This window comes from Tinamus guttatus, unplaced genomic scaffold (assembly GCF_059628265.1).
Source record: "Tinamus guttatus ecotype Peru unplaced genomic scaffold, ASM5962826v1 Tinamus_guttatus_pri_ptg000492l, whole genome shotgun sequence".
Taxonomy (NCBI): Eukaryota; Metazoa; Chordata; class Aves; order Tinamiformes; family Tinamidae; genus Tinamus; species Tinamus guttatus.
In genome coordinates this window covers 1,687,188-1,705,478 of record NW_028289026.1, presented here as the reverse complement: position 1 = coordinate 1,705,478, position 18,291 = coordinate 1,687,188, and the positions used below count along the sequence as shown (strand labels likewise).

The window sequence follows — 18,291 nt, the reverse complement described above, 5'->3', positions numbered from 1 at the left end:
CTTCGCCGGAGTGGCTGCAGTTGCTGGGGCTGCCCTAGCAGCTGGCATCACTCCTTACAGCTGCTGAGTGTGTCTGGATGCCGTGCTGGCTCTGCTATAAAATGGGCTGTCACCTCCATACTCTGGTGGCAATGCTCAATTTCTCCTTTTTTTTCCCTTTTTTTTTTTTTTTTGGTTTGCTGCAGCCTTTGCACAAACATTGTATGCAATGTGGGGAGAGAAAGGAGAAATAAATAGCTGGGGACAGGAGTGGGCTGAGGGACAGGATGAACAAAAGCAGCCTCTTAAATCACCTTTAATGCTGGGGAAATTGTGCCATGTAGCCCTGGCTCTGGGTGATTTGCCTTAGTTTCTTCTTGGGAATAACCCTTATCTCATGAGGCTCTGGTGAAGATAAAACATTATAAAATAGAAATATTCAGTGTTACTCTTGCCACCAAAGAATGAATTACTGTTTCCAGAAAGGGTATTCATAAAGAGAAACTGAAACTTGGAATCAGTCGTCTTTTCATAAATTTTTGCTTGCTTTAGATGGCCCCAAACAAACTTTATCCAGTGTGAAAATACTTTAAAGTATCCAGTAATGGGAGCTTTTGTGCTTCTTAGCACAATTCAATCATCTCCTACTGCTTTAATTCCTACAGGCAGTTTTAAATGTTCTTATCTTAAAATGAAAATCTTTTCTGGCATGTGGTTACTTATTTTTTAGGACACCTATTTTAAAATAATTTAGTGGTATTTGTGGATAGCTATGGAGAACTGAATTTGTGTGCATTAGTGTTTTACTAATTAATCTACTTCTGCACAAAGGGACTCTATCCTGAATCACATGGAATCGTTGGCAATTCAATGTATGACCCAGTGTTTGATGCCAGCTTCAATCTTCGAGGGCGAGAGAAATTCAATCACAGATGGTGGGGAGGTCAACCCGTAAGTTTCAGATTCCCTCCTCCCTCCTCCTTCCTCCCTCCTTCCTCCCCTCCCCCTGTGCTGTGGAACATAGCCAATAATAATAATTAAAAAAATACATCTGTGAACAATTTGTACCTAATCTCCCCATGGCTGGCCCTGTGTCTATCATTTTAATGTAACATTTTGAGTTGACTTTTGCTTCTCAGAATAATAAAACCATTGATTATGGAAGGGTGCTTGCATTGATAAGTATAAATTAGATGTGGCTAGGAAAAAAACCTCACTTTAGGCAGCAGTTTAATGTGAATTACTATATTTTTGTGATCGTGGCATAATGTTTCCTTTTCATTATGGGTTTCCCAGGTTTTCGTCCTAGTAATGTTCTTGTGGCAGCTGGAGTATTAATGTTCTGTCAGAGCAGCGTGGCACAGCTTCATAATTATAATTTGTGAAGCCCACAAGTGATCTCTGTTACCCGACTTGCTGTAGAAGCTGTAGAAGTTTGTGAATTAATTTCTGCTTTGAAGCCAGCAGCAATGGTTGAACTGGGCGCTGTCTTGCACACTGGTGTGGAGTTGGTTGTTTCTCTGTCCTTGACTCTGGGCGAGTACATGGCCCCCTTCAAAGCACCCTGCATTATTCCAGCTAAGAAGATCCTGTGCTTCTGCTGCGCTTTCTCCTCTTGGTGTGGTGGCTTCATTTAAATGACCAGTGAAAGTGGGTTTAAATTAAGCTAACAGATTTTACATGCCAAGGTGCAAGCATGGGTCATTGAACTGATAGTTCAGGGAGGTATAGCCTTTAGTCGAGAGTTTTTCTTTTTTTTTTTTTAAAAAAAAATAACCCTACAAGAAGGGCGATGGCTGCAGGGGGATCGGGAAGGGATTAGGAATGCCACAAGTTGTCAGAGCTCTTTGCTAAGATTGTCCTGTGTCAGCCCCCAAAACCTATCTTAGTTATCCCAAGAGATTAAAGAGAGTTACCCAGATGGTTTGGGGCTTATCAGGTTGGTGTGTGCTATTTGTGTGTGTTTATAGTCTGCAACAAATGCAAATCAAGACAATTTAGAGCTGCAGTCAGATATGTGACCATCGGATGTATCTGGCTCTAGCTGAGCCAGGATGAGATATTTGCTCTTTTGTCAAGTTTGTCAGTGTAATGGTGAACGTAGTCACTCCCTTGCCCAACTGTGACCTGGGTTAGCTTTTAACATGGCTTGTTTGGACAGGACAGGATGAGGAAATGTGCCTCACTGTCCTGGTAGACATGAACAAAGGAAAGGGAAGATTGAGGACACATGCAGTAAAAGGGCAGCAGCAGTTAACTTCTTCACCTGTCCCATATGCAGCCACAGGTCCTTGCAAGACAGTCCCTGTTTTGCTGTAGTCTAACACAGAGCTTACAGGCAATTGTGGCTCCACAGCTAAGTGACTTCCTAATTAGTTGTAACTTAAGCATGCATTGCTAATTTCATTGTTTATCCCACCTTAATCAAAATTAGGTTGGAGTTAAGTTTCTCTGTTGGAAACTCAAAAATGCCTCTAATTTTAAACCACAATATTTTGAAAGTACACCATAGCCCTCTAAAAATATTGCCTTGCCTACTGTGTTGAGTAGGGAATGCTGGAGAATTCCCACACCAACCCAGCAGAAATAGTGGTATTGTTCCAGGGCATAGAAGTTGCAATGGGTTGTAAACAGGGACATGAAAAATGTCAGTACCGAAGAGCTGAGGGAAGCTGTGCAAAAGTGGATCATCACAAGCCAGATGTGGTGTAGCATGCACAGGTGTGGATGATAAAATAAGAGTTGCTCTGGAGAAATGTTAGCAAATATGTAATAAGTTGGGAATGTCTTTGGAGAATATGCATAGAGGAGGAAAGGAATTCAGATACCTGCAGACTTACAGGAAATCTATAGGTTTGACAAATCTGACAGAGTTGAGGCAGAGTTGGCTGGTAGTAGGGGAAGATGGTAGATCTCCTGCAAAAATATTACGGTGTAAATGCTCCTCCTTCTGCTTATGGAGGAGCTGCACATTTTACACAATTTCTCTAGCAAAGTCAAGAAAATGTCAGGATGAGCTATTAAAACTCAGAATAGATTCTGATGAAGAAGAAAATCTCTCTGCATATGGTTTGGGCACATTCCCAAGTCCTTTTAATAATTTTCTTTAAATACCACATTGATTGACAAAGTTAACTGAGTAGTCAAAGACAAGAGAGCAAAACTGAGTAGGGGTATGGGAAAGAAAAGTTTTGATTAATATTTTACAGGAACATTTATTTGGATGGCTTCTTTTATGTCTTGAGTCTCAGGCTGGAGTACAAGGACAGCTTCAGAGTGGTACTTGGTTAGGAACTGTGACCTAAAGCTGCCCTCCTCCTCCAGGAAAGCAGTAGAAATGTCTAGGATCTCCAGCGTCATCAAAGGGCTGAAACTGGCTGGAAGAGAATGTCATTTAATGGTGACCATTTCTGAAATACTTGCCTGCTCATGGAAACTGGTCTATTGTATAATGCTTTGTTAAAGATCTTTTTTTAATTACTTGTTCTCATAGCCAGCACCTTGCTGGGAAACATCCAGGCTGCCATGGGACATCAGTGGGATTTGGCAGATGAGTAGCTGAGTGTTTCCACATCAGGAGTTATGAGAAATTAATTTTAAGAGCATTAAGAAAAGCAGAAAGGGAGAGAAGGTAGTTTGGAAGGGTTTCAAGGCATTCTGACTGATTGCATTGGCCTCCTGAGACCTAGATTTCTGGCTTAGGATATTAAATGGTGGTTTAAAACTTTTGTTTTAAACCTTGTGTTTGGTGCGCACAAAAAAAGTGTTTGACAGTTTGCACATGCATAAGCTCTCATTATTGTTATTTTTCTATATATCATCTCACCCCTTTGTTTTTCATGACACGGAGACTGTTTGCTCCATGCAAATTCAAGCACTTAAGTGAACAGCCAAAATTAGGCTGCCCGCTGCCTAGCAGTATTTTTCCATCTTTTTCCATTTGTGGCATCTTAAATATTTTCTAATTAGTAATTTGATACAGTGAGCTTAAGCTTACTGCTGATACGTTGCTTGTCTTAATGACCTTTCATGATCCTTGGAAATAACCCTCCTGAGAACAGAAGATGACAGGTATAAAACCGCTATCCAGTAGTTAATGAAAACAGAGGCTCCCTCAGTGGTGCTGCCTTCTGCGGTCTGAATTTGCCTTCAGAGACACCTCTTCCCACTTTGGGAAATATATTTCAGTACTGAGGATTGTTTGGGGCACATTTTATTAAGCTTTATGTCCACTAGTAGCCATTTTAAGTGAAAATGACTCTTCAAAAAGGCTCAGTTTGAGATGAGGAACTGAGCCTTGCAAAAAGGACGTCATGTTCCTAAGCAAGGGACATATGTCATGTCATAAAGCTGTTTTTGTAGTCTCCAGAGACTGGGCCTCATTGTTACACATCTTAACTGTATGTTCCTCATGCTTATCTGAACTTCACATTCAGATTCCATATCAGAGCTCTTGTTGGCATAAAAACAATCATTTTGCTCCTCAGTTAATTTGAATTTTGTTAGTTTGGACTCCCTGAGGGTCACAGATGGGACATCCTATGTTGCTCATCCTTGCCTGGCTGACCGTGGTGTAGTTACAGCTGAGGAGGAGGAAGGGCTCTGCAGAAAACTGCCACCCACCTTTGCATCCCGAGCTTTCACCGTGTTTAGCTGCTACTTTGTCATCAGTAGAAGCAGGAAGGTTGTTGAGGGAGGAAGGGAGATGTGTCTGCAAATTTTGAGTTTTGTGAGGAAGGTTTCTTTTTCCCCTGGCTTGAACCACGTGAAAGAAATGGGGCCCTGTGATTCTGTCTTATTAATTAACAAGCTTCTTGTACCAAAATCTTCTGTTTCAGGCAGGAGGGTAAAGCTGAGGTGCTCCAAACAGCTGGGGCTACTTTCTTCACGGATGATTAAAAGCAGAGAGAGACAGCACTTTTTGTGCTTGCTGTCTCCATTTGACAGCTGCCTCAGTTGATTTTTCTCTAATACTTGTATGTAAACACGTCTTGTTTAGGAGGCACAAGAAGACAGGGAGAACTTGGAGCTTGCAGGTTCCTTACAGCATGGCCCACAAAGTGGCCTGTCTGCTTCCACCCATTAACAACAGAGATGAGTTATAGTCATGCAGACAGCGTATAAAAGTCATGATAATTCAAATGAGAGGCTGAGTTTGGTATGCACGTAGCAAATCACATTTTCTGGGACATTTGCCAGTGTACTAGAGTTGAATCTGTGGTTCCGTAATTTAAAATTTTCTACATTGAAAGAGTTGGGTAATCTGTCATGCCTGTGACCTGATGTGAATACAGATTGGTTAATATTTGAATTTTTTATATCTCCTTCTCTTCTGCTTAAGCAAATTCATTCAGAAATATAACCTTTATATTATTTGCAAGACAATAAAGTCTTGTCCTGTGCACAAACCAGGGATGCACATCTGACACAGCCAAAAAGCTTACTATAAAATTCTAACATATTAACAGTTAAACCCAATTTATTTACACATGGCAAATAAATTACATAAGCTCACAAATGGTATTGACATTGCAATGCCCAACACAGCAAATTTTATGGTAAGTGACCTGAACAGATGTGATCAACAACGGAGGCTAGTATAACACATTACACTTGCATGCACAGTTCTGGAACATCTTGGATTAATTAAGACTGTGACTTTAACCAACAGAGAAGAAATGGAATAATAACCCTTACTCCTATCTTAATTTGTGTTGTTCTGGATAGATAAGGCTGAGAGGGCATCAGCTATATCTTCCCTCTCAATATGTTAGCTCAGGAGAGAGATGACTTGCTGTGTCTTGCAAGGAGAAGAATTTATTTGAAGGCTGAGAGATGTTCCCTCAAGGCCGAGCTATGTGCTTTTCTGCTGGAGTTACTATCCTTTGGATGAGAAGAGCAAGGAAACTTATGTGCTCACATCACCTACGCCAGCTGTCAATCTTTTGTCTAACTTTGCTAAGTGCTAAAAGAGCTGGATAATAAAGCAGAGCATCTGAGGCTGCTGCTGCTGGATTCACCAGTGATAACTGTCACAGCTTTAACACAAACCAGGAAATAGGTTTAAAGTGTTTTTAATGTGAATAGAAATGCCCGACCTGTAGTACTGCTGTTGCTTCTCTGCATGAAGATGGCTCTGCAAGTGTTTAGATGTGTAATGCCTTTAGATACAATTAATTGTGCTTAATTTTCTCATTTTGGTTTTAAACTATTTTTAAGCTCTAATAGCATTTTATTGTAGCCTTGGGTTAGACCAGGAGTCAATGTAGGTTCGCTTCTCTGACATGGGGGTCAGATATGGACCATGTGGTTTGCTGGTCTTTGACTTGAACAGATTCTTGTCTTAGTTGCTGAGCTTATTTCAAGGCCAGCAGACATGTCCTCATCTCAGCATTTAATACCAATATAGATTGCTGTTTTCCTGAGGTGGAATTCTTGGAAGAAGGGAGGCTGCTGTTTTCCCTATCTGGCTGCCTTTGGAAGAGAGAGTCCAGCTTTCTCCTCATTTCTGCCTGTTAGAGCTGGTCCAAAGGAGGTACTAGGAGTGTGCAAGGAAGGATGATCCCTGCTTTCCTTGTCCTGGGACATTGTCAGACCTTGCAGGTGGACATAGAAACAGCTCTTCAAGGACGTGATCTAAAACATAGAGGTTGTCTCTCTGCAAGTTTGTCTCTTGTCCTATCCTGAACTTGGTGTTGCGAGAGCTTTGCAGAAGTTTCCTGGAATCAGTGTCCTGTGAGGGGGACTAGTTAAATCTGCTGCGTCTCTGACTTCGCACGCAGGTGAAAGTGGATGGCATCACCTCCTGCTCAGGATGGCAGTCATGCAGCTTTCCTTTGGCATTCCTAAAGCAGGCTGTGTGCTGGACTGGAATAAAAAGTAGCTACCAACTTCTTGGACAGAGTGAAGCTGGCTTTTGGAACAAGTTTTTTAATTGGGTAATTTCACCAAGGCTATAAGAGGCAGGAGCAGCGCTGGACAAGTTCAGCTGCTGCATGTGGAAGGAGATTGATCTCATTTGGCCTGTCCTAGACAGATCAGACTGCTTGGATCTGTGCAGCCCATAGTCCTAGAAAGCTAAATGAGAGTTAACAGATGGTAAAATCCAGATACTGAATTCCCTGAACTTAGTTTGTTGGTAACTGCCCAAAGATATCTGCAAAATTATTTAAACTTTGCAGGAACACAAACACTTTCAAAGAAAAATAAATCTGCTGCAGCTCTGTAGGGACAATAGTTTTCCAAATACAGCAAGACCAAAGAGCAAAACAGCAGTGGAGCTGATGGTCCTCATGCTGGGTTTGAGTTTGACCTCTCAGACTCTCTGCTATGAGGGATTTCTGCTCTAGGAGTGTATCCGCAGCTGTAAGTGTGTGTTTCACCTGGGTAGCCCAAGAACCTCTAGTGAATAAGGACAAGCAGGTCTGTTTGTAGTCTATGCCTCCATGCAAGGCTGGGACTACACAGGTTGGGGAATGATGCTGAGGAACTCCCTGTCTAGTGCCAGTGTCAGCATAGACCAATACAAACCACCCCTGAAACTGACTCTTGTCTGGAAACCCCTGAAAACCAAAAGCTGTAAATCCATGGCCATTCTCATCCTTGTTGCTGCATTTACTTGGTAAGCCACCATAAAGATAAATATGCTTTTAGAACTTTGATTTTAATATAATTGGATTAAGTCCAGTAAGATTTGGAAGAACTGAGGATGATACAGAGAAGAGGTGTGTCTAGGGGACATGTGGACTGAAGGGCAAAGATGCCCAATTTTTCTGCGTGAATGTAATTATAACATTGTCCATATATAACTACCATTTACTATAGACTCAGGGTGGAAATGTTCTTTCATCAGATTGTGCCAAATTTGCTTCAGTTAAAGCCAACATGTGAAAAATGACATGCAAATAATGCAAGCACAGTTGACAATTTTAAATGTCTTCTTCAGCCAAGTAATAGTGGTCTCAAATGTACTTCTGAGCCACTGATTCAAGTAAGCCCCTGGTTAAGTAAACCAGGTGTGTTCCTATTACCAAGTAAGCAAACTGTGTTTTGGTTTAAATTGTCTTGTTACTTCTTGTTAGTTCTTTTTAGTTAGTTCTGTCAGGACATAAATTAATGTTGCACACTTACCTTAATCTTGGAGCTTCCAGATTTTTGATCATTCTCACTCCCTTGTCTTATGTATACTAATATAATAAAGAATTGAGAGAAGGATAATGAGGCTAGCCAGAGGTATGGAATAGCTTTCATTAAAGAAAGATCAAACAAACCAAGGCTGCTCTAGCTTGAAAAGGAATAAGTAGGGGAGTACAGAAGAGGCTTATAAAATCATGAAAGGTATACAGAAATGGGAAGGGAATGGATTAGTAACTTGTTTTCACAGTATGACAACTTCCCCCTAACCTTGGTAAAATTGGCAGGCTTAAAGCAACAAAAGAAAAATACATCCATGCAGGGTGTGATTGCCTGGTGGAACTTGCTGCTACAGGCTTTTGTGGAAGCCAGAAAAATAGATGGGTTCGAATGAAAGATTTGATAAATTTGTGGAGGTTGTTTCCATCATTCCCATGAATCAGCATTTTGGTTGAGCTCAAAAAGCTTGTCATCTCCAAGTGAGGAAGGAGTCCCCCTCCACTTTCTTAATTCCTCTTCTTGCTGTGTCTACACCTTTTCTGTATATGCTTTCCAAAAACATTTTCTATTGACTGCTCCTGGTTGCAGAATATGGGGATAGAGTGAACTGTACTCTGAGCCTTTGTAGTTTTATGCTGTGATATTAAATGCGTAGTAGTTTCCTAACAGAGTATTATTTTTTTTAAAAAAGTGCCTAGCCAGGCCTCAATGCTTTGCATTAAAAGCAACACGGATACATAGGGCTGAAATGGCTTATGGCATAGCTGGAAAACACCAGTTCACTGTACAGAAACTGCATGGGTTTGTTACTCTGAGGGCTTGAATTAGAGGTACTGGCTGGAGACTGCAATTTTATTTCAAAGTTCAATGTCTTGAAAACATTTTCTTTTGATTTTAGAGAGGCATTAAAGACCTGAACTTGTTCTAATCCTCTTATATTTTCCTCATTAGATTTGGATTACGGCAGCCAAGCAAGGAGTGAAAGCTGGCACGTTTTTCTGGTCTGTGTAAGTGTCCTCTGTTTTCTGGAGACTTGTAACCAATAGTTCAGAACTCATTTCATACAAGTGTTTATTAAGCTGTTTTCCTTGCTCTAAGCATTCAGTGTCTGCCTGGTTGGAGGCTGTGTCTGTAACCCTCTTTTGGGCGATATTTCTTATAAGTAAAACAAACGATATGATTTGTGATCATAGGTTTAGACTTCCAAGTCAACAGCTTGACAGAACTCCAATCTGATGCTCTATAAAACAAAGAAATTTATATGATTCTAAAGACTACAGCTAGATGGTAAACTAGCTGTAGCCTAAACACCTAGGCTGGTGGTCATCTACATGCTTTGAAATATAAAATATTGTGGAAGATAAACAATTATAGTTCATATGAACTATATTATAGGGGGGAGTTCCACCACTTTATGTATGAATGATACATATTCTCCTTAAAGCTATAGTATTTAATTCGAGGCAGAAATTTTTTAGATTAACTGTCTTCCAGACAAACATAAGTATTAACATGATTTTATTCTCAAATGACTGAATCAGAGTAATGTAGATTATTCAAATTGCACCTTTAATAAAAATTCAGAAATTGGACAATACAAAATTGTTATTCTACTTTATGATATAGCATATAACTTGGCATTACCATAAAGTTGTATGCAAATTTTTAGCATAAATTTTCATTCTTATAGCTATTTTATAATGGAATGGAATTTTATAATGTCCTCATAGCAGGATACTCAGGGCCACTGTTGCTCTGCAAGGCATAAAGAACTGATTTGTTTAAAAATGTCTATTGGCATCCTTATTTCACTGTTGAATGTGCTTCTGAATAATGGTGAGTTTGATTTAACCTGGTGAATCCAGGATAATTGAGTTTGATTCCTGGCTCAGGAATCTGCTGTCGATCTGACGGAATCTGGATCGACAAATAGTATAGTAATAGCATGGTCAGTGGACTATAGAGCTTTCTTAAGATGAGAAGTTTTGAAATTTAGCAGTTTGTTTATAAGGTTAGTCATCTTCATAGCGTGAATTTTGGCCTCAGCAGCCTAATGAGGAGTCTCAGGATACAAGCAGTGAAATAGGATGAACGTGTTTTTCAGAGTGAGAAGTTGTCAAAGTTGTGCAAGTTACTGTCTTGTTGGCCTGGTGCTCCAAATGGGTCTGTTTTGGTTTACATTGGCTTAGCCATTCATTTGGTTTCTAGTAAATCAATGGGAACTCTTCCAGTATCTTTAAGACTACTAGAGAAGGATGATTGTGTAAATTTATATTGACGTGAGCAATTTCATGGTTTTTATTCGCAACAGTTTTCCATTGGACTTTCATGGCAATGCTGTTGTGAATTAAACAGGTTTACCTGGGTTAAATACAGGAATCAATCATTCTTCACTGCTGTTTTGAAGAGTTAAACCTAGTGCCTTGAGTTCTCACCCCAGAGGCAGGCATTTAATCATCTTTCTCTTGGAATATGTGGACATCCAGCAGATCCGAAGTGCTTCTGCTTACAAAATAAGAATTACTGCCAAATGAGAAGCGAGGAAGCAAAACGTACTAAAGGAGGATGATGCTGTGGTGTTTGGTCTTAATCAGATCAGAATCTGTTCATAGTCCAGCTTTTTGGGTACTTTTTCTGTTATTCTGTGATAACGAGGCATACTTTTTGCATTTTTTGGTCCAGTGTCATCCCTCATGAACGCAGGATATTAACAATACTGCAGTGGCTAACCCTTCCGGATAATGAAAGGTAATTCATTTATTGTCATCTGCTGTTGCATAACGGCTCCTTTCATCTCCTTAGAAGCAGCTGGAAGAGCAAGGGGAAATGTTATTCCCCCCCGCCCCTTTTTGTTTAAGTTGAGGATTATTTTGGTAGATCCTAGCTTTTAGTCATCAGTATTTTGATTCTTCTCAATAAATATATGCTATGGATTATTTTTTTTTATTGAGAAACATGTGGTTGAGTGGATTAGACAGAATTGTTCTTGTGCTGTTGAGCCAAATAATGGCTTAACAACCTTATAGACAACGGCAGTTGCAGAATTGTACCCTGAGGACTGGGGAAAATTTAAGATTTTAATTATTACTATTTTTTTAGGACACAAGTTCTCACAAGCTGCTAACTGCAAAGCTTGTGCAAGATGCTGTTATGATCTCTCTTACAAAATTAAGAAAAGAGTATGTGTCCTTAGATGGTACCCCATGAGCCTTCCTGCATGTGCGCTTGGATGTAATGAATTTGTAGAACTTTTTTAATGAATTTAATTTAATGAATTTGTAGAATTAATCATATCATGGAAACATATGGCCTAACAATGGTTTCTTTCCTTCAGGCCAGCTCTAGTTGAAAGGTTGGTGTGATTTGAGTTGGCCTGGCAGATTTGCTTTCTTTTTGTTATTGAAGGAAAGCTATGTGAACAAGGCTTTTCTCTCTTTCAGACCTTATGTTTATGCCTTCTACTCTGAACAACCAGATGCTGCTGGCCACAGATATGGTCCTTTCAACTCAGAGGTTAGTATAGCTTTTCTTTTGCACGTTAAGCACATGTCTTGAATAAATTTTTGCAATAATTGTTACTGCTTGTGAGTAACATTTTTAGCAATTTTCTCCCAATTCTGCAGTATGCTTCACCTATGCTAGAGAAGGCAAATTATTGTCTTAAAGATTTATCATTTGAGATTCATTTTTAGAAAGAACTGTCAATGCCTTTCAGAAGACTATTTCTCTGTGTGATATAATAATACAAATGGAAAGATTTCCTTAGCAAAAACATGAAATCAGTGGGTCCAAAAGCACAATTTAACATTTCGCAAACAGTTACTTCCCCAAAGTAAAAAAAAAAAAAAAAAAAAAAAAAAAAAAAGAAGGAAAAGGCAGAGAAGGAAAAAGGTTTATTTAAAGCTGATATCCTGCAGTAAGCCAAACTGATAATTTCAGTCTGTCATGAACTGTTTAAAAACTGCTATTTCTAGTTTCATATAGGCCCCCCAGGGGTTCAGGAAGTTCTGCCAATACTGTTCCCTTAGGACTGGATTGTTGAGTTCGGAAAATGTCATCAAGCACAGTAAGGTATTTTAATGAAAAATCATGTTCAAAACATTACAGTAGTTTAACCCCTTGATTGAGCTTTCAGTAGCTGACTCGAAATACAGCATGCTGCTTTCCTGCCAAGGTTGAGCAGGTTACAGGCACTTAGACAGTGGTTTCTTACTTGTGCACTTGAAACACCGTATTGGACAGAAGGAAGGTGTCCTTGCTAAACTGAACAGTCCAAACAGTCCTGATAAGACTTGTAGAACCCCACTGGCCATCTGTGTATGTCTTAATGTTGTCATTCAGCTCAGATGAGGAGAGATGGCTGACTTAGTAAAACAGAGAATAAGATTTCTCTGGTCCTGATACAGCTCAATGGAGCATTATGGTTCATCTTACTGAAGTGTTACAATTACCAGTTGTGCCTTAAGACTGACAACTGTAATTCTATTTATCTGCAGTCAGACACTTCCTTCTGAACAGAGTTGTAGGGCTCTTTCCATGGACTTAAAGAAGGCTCTGACAATAGCATTGAATTTGTTCTTTAAATGTGAGCGTTTAATAAGTCCGTTAAGAATCTGATGCTGAAGTAATTCACAAAAATCCTTACAAAAGTAGAAAGTCCCTGAACGCTTTTCTTGTCTGGGGCTTCATCTGAATGATTATCCAAAGTTTGGCCTCCAGTTGTAAGGAAAAGTCTAGACTCTTAGTAAATGTGAATTGACAGCTTATGAAAGTTTTACAAATAAATGGATTAGTGCCATTTGTGTAAAATGCAAGAGGAGCAGTAAGGTGAGTTTTAGCAAATTGAGAGCAGAATTGAAATTTGATTTTTATATTTGAGATGGGCTTCTGGTTTCTTCTTTTGAACAGTGAACATCTTATTTGGGTTTTTCTTGCTGCATCTAGTATCTTTAGGAAAAAAAAAATTGTTTCTTGAAATTCTTGAAATGTCCATTAGGGTAAAATGGGTGTTTTCTAGAGATTGTTATTCCAAATAATGCTCTAAATATATAATCTTAAAGGTCTAATGGCATTCACTGCTGAATATCTTCAGTTTACAGTGACTTTAACTGATGACACTCAGAACTTCACAGGAAATGTACAACAATGTATGCGCAGAGTTCTTTAAAAACTAGAAATAAAGTGAATTAGAAGCACTTAAACTGTATGGCTAAACTGCCAGTGTTGTTGATATAAATGGGATACATGTTATGCCCAATGACCGCTACAGTAACTTAGTGCTCTCTGATATCATGAGTTTTAGTGTAAATGGTACTGCTTGTCCAGGTGTTATTTTGGTGGGACCTGAATAAATGTCCTAGGATGTATTTTAGGAGGTTCATCTTATTTTCAGGAGCAGTTGATGGGAGGTATCAAATATATGCTTGCTCTTGATTCACTTCTGCAATTTTTTTCTTTCCCTCTGTGCTTCTGCAGTTGAACTTGGGTAGGTTGGTCCATCTGGGTCAAGAAGCAGAGCTTTGGCTGGCTGGTTACCCTTGTGATGTTCCAGTTCCCTCTGTAAGCGAGGAGGGATTTGTTTCCCTCCTCCATAACTCTACTCTGACCCTTTTCAAGCAAGACTAAGGTTTGGCTGGTTAATAAGAACTTGGCTTTTTTTTTTTTTTTCCTCAAGCTAACTTTTTTTGAATATAAAGTATTCTGGAAATACATTACTGTAAGAGCATTAAAACCCGTTGAAAACTGGCACTGCTAAGCCGTTCCTGCTGCTCCTCTAACACGCTGTCTTGAGACGGCCGTTTTAGTGTTCAGAACTCCTGGATTTCCTGTGCTCGTGTGTTTCTGGCAGCGTGAAGCTCTGTCTGAGTTTATTCAGAGAGAGTAAAATGAGACTCCTTCCTTTCCCTGCCGCTCCTCTCATCAGGACTGCACAAAGCTTGAAGCGTTCTAAAAAAAAGACAACTCTGGTGCTGCTTTATTAAAATGCCTTTTGGGAGAGAGACGAATGAGACTGGACTAGAATCTCCTTTCCAGCTGCTTGCCTTGGAAGCAATGAAACAGCATGGCAGATGGTAACATCCTCTTCCTTCCCCTTCCCTATTTACATAGCTCTGTAACTGAACAACTGTGAGAAGCTGACTAAACACATAGAAGTAAATATCATCATAAATCACTGACTCTTCTCAAGCCTGCTCAACGTGATTTGTTATACTCAATATTATAGTTATTCTACTGTCTGTGCCTGCTTTCCTGAGCAGTGCAGAAAGCCTCCAACTAGCATTGAAGTCAATAGGAACTCTACAGTTTAAAAGTATCAGTGAGTTAAATAGCGGCATTTTTTTTTCACCCAGTCAGGTCTTAAAAAGTTTTTTTATTTTTATTTTTATTATTATTATTTTTTTTATTTCTGTAAGTCTATCTCAGTTATCCATGCATTTATGAGAAAAAAAATCAGTATTATCCATATCCTAGCACTTTCAGTGCTAGGAAATGTAGTTCTAAAATTACCCAAAAAAACCCCACAGCACGAGGCAGGTAGCAGTGCAGCTTTTTGATGCACTGCCAGTAGTGAACATGCCCTGCACAGCTGCTGTGAAGAATGTAAGCTCCAGGTCCTGGAGCTCCCCGATAGCGGCTAGAGGGACTCTGGTGATCTCAGTGAGGTACAAGACCTACACGAATGGTGACGCCAACTAATGCTACTCATAAGGGTACCTAGGGTCACAGATTCATCTAAAAAAGTGTGTGGGAAACCTTGCAGAAAGCTATTCCTACTGAGTAGGTGGTAGGACTCATGCTAGAATCATCAGCCAAGTGAGGTGGGTGTTTCATTCCCACCTTCCCTCCCCCTCAAGCAATAATTAAGTTGTCTGCAGTGAACTTATATTGGGGGTCATCTAATAATATTAATGGATTAATATCTGATGAATAAAAAATAACTCATATCTTTTTTAAAAATATAAGCCCCAGCTACCCTCTCCTGAAATACCAATTTCATTTGCTTTTATGCTGTCTGCTCTTATAACTGCTATTCTGCTTTAAGTACAATTTGGTGGATTCCTCTTTAAAGAGACACACATCTAAATTGTCCAAATGCGTAAATTTTTGAAGAGGCCACTGTATTTGTGCTTGAGGATGCGCTGACACAGACAGCTTTGCTATCTGCTGTGAGTCAAGACGGGCGTTTTTTTCTGAGTCCAGACATCTCTCCCCGCCAGTACAGGAGAGTAGTTTTGGCTCCCCTCTTACTCCGCCTAAGAGACCTAAGAGAAAGCTTGCTCCTAAGAGGAGGCAGGAAAGACCAGTTGCAGCTCCAGAGAAAAGAAGAAGAAAAGTACGTAGAGTGGATCAATATGCTGCGCAAGCTCGCCGGAAGAAAGTAAGTTCCATGTCTTCCAAAACTTTATGACAGAGTGCCACTTTTGAGGCCCTTCTCTAGCTTTATTTTTCAACTTGAGAGTTCCCTCCTTGCTTCAGGTTGGGAGGTTGAAGACAGACCTTTTATAATTTACTGAAGTACCCAAAGGAAAGCAGCCAAAAAGACCAAGTTTTCTGAGAACTGTGTTTCTTGCTTCAAACTCTGCTTTAGGAAAAGTCGTCTTTAAAGTCTCTTTAAAAACCCAGCCATCAGTTGGAGACAAAGTCAGATAAATCCCAGGGAAGTGTTGACAACCTTTGTGACTACTACTAGGTCGGAGATACTTGGCAGCCTCCTTAACTCCCCAGGTCTTGCAACTCTAATGATTACTTGAGACTCTGTCTCTGGTCATCCTGTTTATGGTGAAATCCTGAAAATGTGACTCAAAAAACTAAAAGGAAAAGTTTGAAAAACTGTTTTAAAATAACTATTTCAAAGCCAATTCACGATTTTTGGAGGGCAAGAGGTTCTTGATTATATGATTTCTGAATGCCAGATTGCAGGAGAAGCAGGTGTACAGTGGTATATCTATTTTCACTGGAAATTGCTTCATTGGGAAAAAGGTGAGAGTGGCAGAAAATGGTCTTTCTTAGTGGTTTGCCTTTCTCCACCTGGCACTGATTGACACATGGGAGGGGCAATATGCAACTTCTGCCCTCTCATTTAGGAGTTTCAACTAAATAGCTTAAAAAGTTTAAAATAAGCAACCTAATTGTCTCTCCTTTAGGCTTATATCGAACATCTAGACACTAGTCTAATCTATTTTACAAGAGGCCATAGATAGTCTCCTCAATATGTGTGTGCAGTGTGTTTTAACTTATTGCATGTGCTGTAAAGATTCAACTTAAAATAGTCATTCTGAGATCCATTCTTGAAGTGAGACAGAAAAGGACACAAAAGGCTTCAAGAAAGTTGTGAGGGATAAGAAAACTGAAAATTTTCAGAGTACATTTAACATTGATTTACCTAAGAGAAGAACTGATAATTGCTATGAACAATATTGCTATTCTTCATTAATTTACCTGGAAAATTCCACCTCTTTGGCGTTAAGTATTTTAAGTAGCCTATAGCATTCTCCCTACCTAATGTTTCCTTTTTTCTCCAAATGAAAAGTTCATCCAAACTTCTTATCCCTTTCAGAACTCTTCATGGAAAATCAACTGTGAACTTGTCAGTAGAATTTCAGAAAAGCAAATGCCACTGATACAAATGATGTTTTCCATCACATGGGCAAGTTAATCTTTCTGTGCTGTTCAAGAGCAACAGAATGTAGTATAGACTAGGATCCTACAAAGGAAAGAAAACACGCATATAGTTAAATTTATTCTTCCTCCTAATCAAGCCTCATTGAGAAACAATTTAATTATGGTCTGCATGACTCAGATCCCATACCCTATTCTTTCATAATAATGTCAGCTTGCTTTTCTAGTACCATCTCAGATATCCACACGTCTTAAGCAACCTCCCAAAGTCCTGAGAGCAGCACACAGCTGAGGAAAAGTACATGCCAGATTTTTATTTGTTCACTAATGGATCTTGCACCTCGGAAAGCAATTGATCCATGACAATGGCCTGTGAATAGAAAAAAAATGCTTGTGTAAATCCTACCTACAGCCAGCCTTGCCCTTCAGTGAGCATTTGGGGAAAAAAAATGGGTTCAGGATAGAAAAATGAAAAATAAAATATAGCTAGCCTTTAATAACTGAAGAGAGAAAGCACTGAGGTTAAGAATATGGACAAGGGTCTTTCTGTGAGCTGTGTTGAACACACGTGGTAGAAATGGCAGAGTTGGAGTTTTTTGTGTTTTGTGTGAGGTTCTTTGTTTTTTTTTTTTTTAAGAGCAGGATTTTTCATTTCTGTTGACTTTCTTTGAATTTCAGAAGTGTCTCTGCAGACCTACAGATGAAATTGGTGAAGAGAGCAGCTCAACTGTTCTCTAAGTACAGCTGACAAATTAACATCACTCCTGAGTCTTTGCAATCTCTGAACACATTGTTGCTCTTTTCTTATGAAAGAAGCCTCAAGCCCACTGACAAAAGTTAACATTAATGCAAAATTCATCTGGATTTCCATTTTTCTGGAATAAGTTTTGGATTCTGAGAAGCAGTTGTTTTTCTTTGTGATTGATGTTATATAGATAGAGTTTCAAAAATAATGAATTCTTATTCATTGAAAAAAAACTCATTTTTGACTGTGGGAGAATGCTGAAACACAATTTTCTTGTAGCCCTATTTTCTTTTTTTTTCTTTTTCTTTTTTTTTTTTTTTTAATTCAGAATGTTTCATGGTCTTAACAACACTAACTACTTAGACTTTCCTAAATCAAAATATTTCAAAATCTCACCCTGTGCCCAAATCACTGCCATGCATTGCAGAAATTGTTGTTCTTGTTCCCCATGGAGATTTCATCTTCTGTGAGCAGTTTCTTCATGATGTTACAGTGCCGCATGGGATATGATATTTTCTGTGTCATCTTATAAATTATCAGGCTTATATATCATTCTCTAATGATTCAGGCAGAGGGAGAATTTCTGAACCTTCTCTTTCTGGGTCATATTCAACTGATGTTTGTTCTTTCTTGTCAGAAAATTCTGCCAAATTCTAGTTTTTCTCATCCTAAATTTGTTAGCATTCTGCTTTTTTCACTGGAAGAATGTTTTGTTCCAGATACTTGGACGAGCCAAATCAAACAGAGAAGTAAGGAGGAAGTCAGCATACTGTGACAAGAAATCTTTTCTTCTCAAAACCAAAACAAAATCCAAG

At 39.2% G+C, this 18,291-nt stretch overlaps 1 protein-coding gene across 3 annotated transcripts in view; it reads left to right on the top strand.

Annotated features, from left to right (window-relative positions):
* The window catches only part of ENPP2 (ectonucleotide pyrophosphatase/phosphodiesterase 2), a 65,341-nt gene that overhangs the window by 25,048 nt on the left and 22,002 nt on the right, over positions 1-18,291 (top strand). For all 3 annotated transcript variants that reach the window (XM_088533294.1, XM_088533292.1, XM_088533293.1), the window contains exons 8-11: positions 811-930; positions 9,064-9,119; positions 10,795-10,860; positions 11,553-11,625. In XM_088533294.1, coding sequence (XP_088389420.1) covers positions 811-930; positions 9,064-9,119; positions 10,795-10,860; positions 11,553-11,625 — 315 coding nt within the window. The remainder of the gene's footprint in view (positions 1-810; positions 931-9,063; positions 9,120-10,794; positions 10,861-11,552; positions 11,626-18,291) is intronic.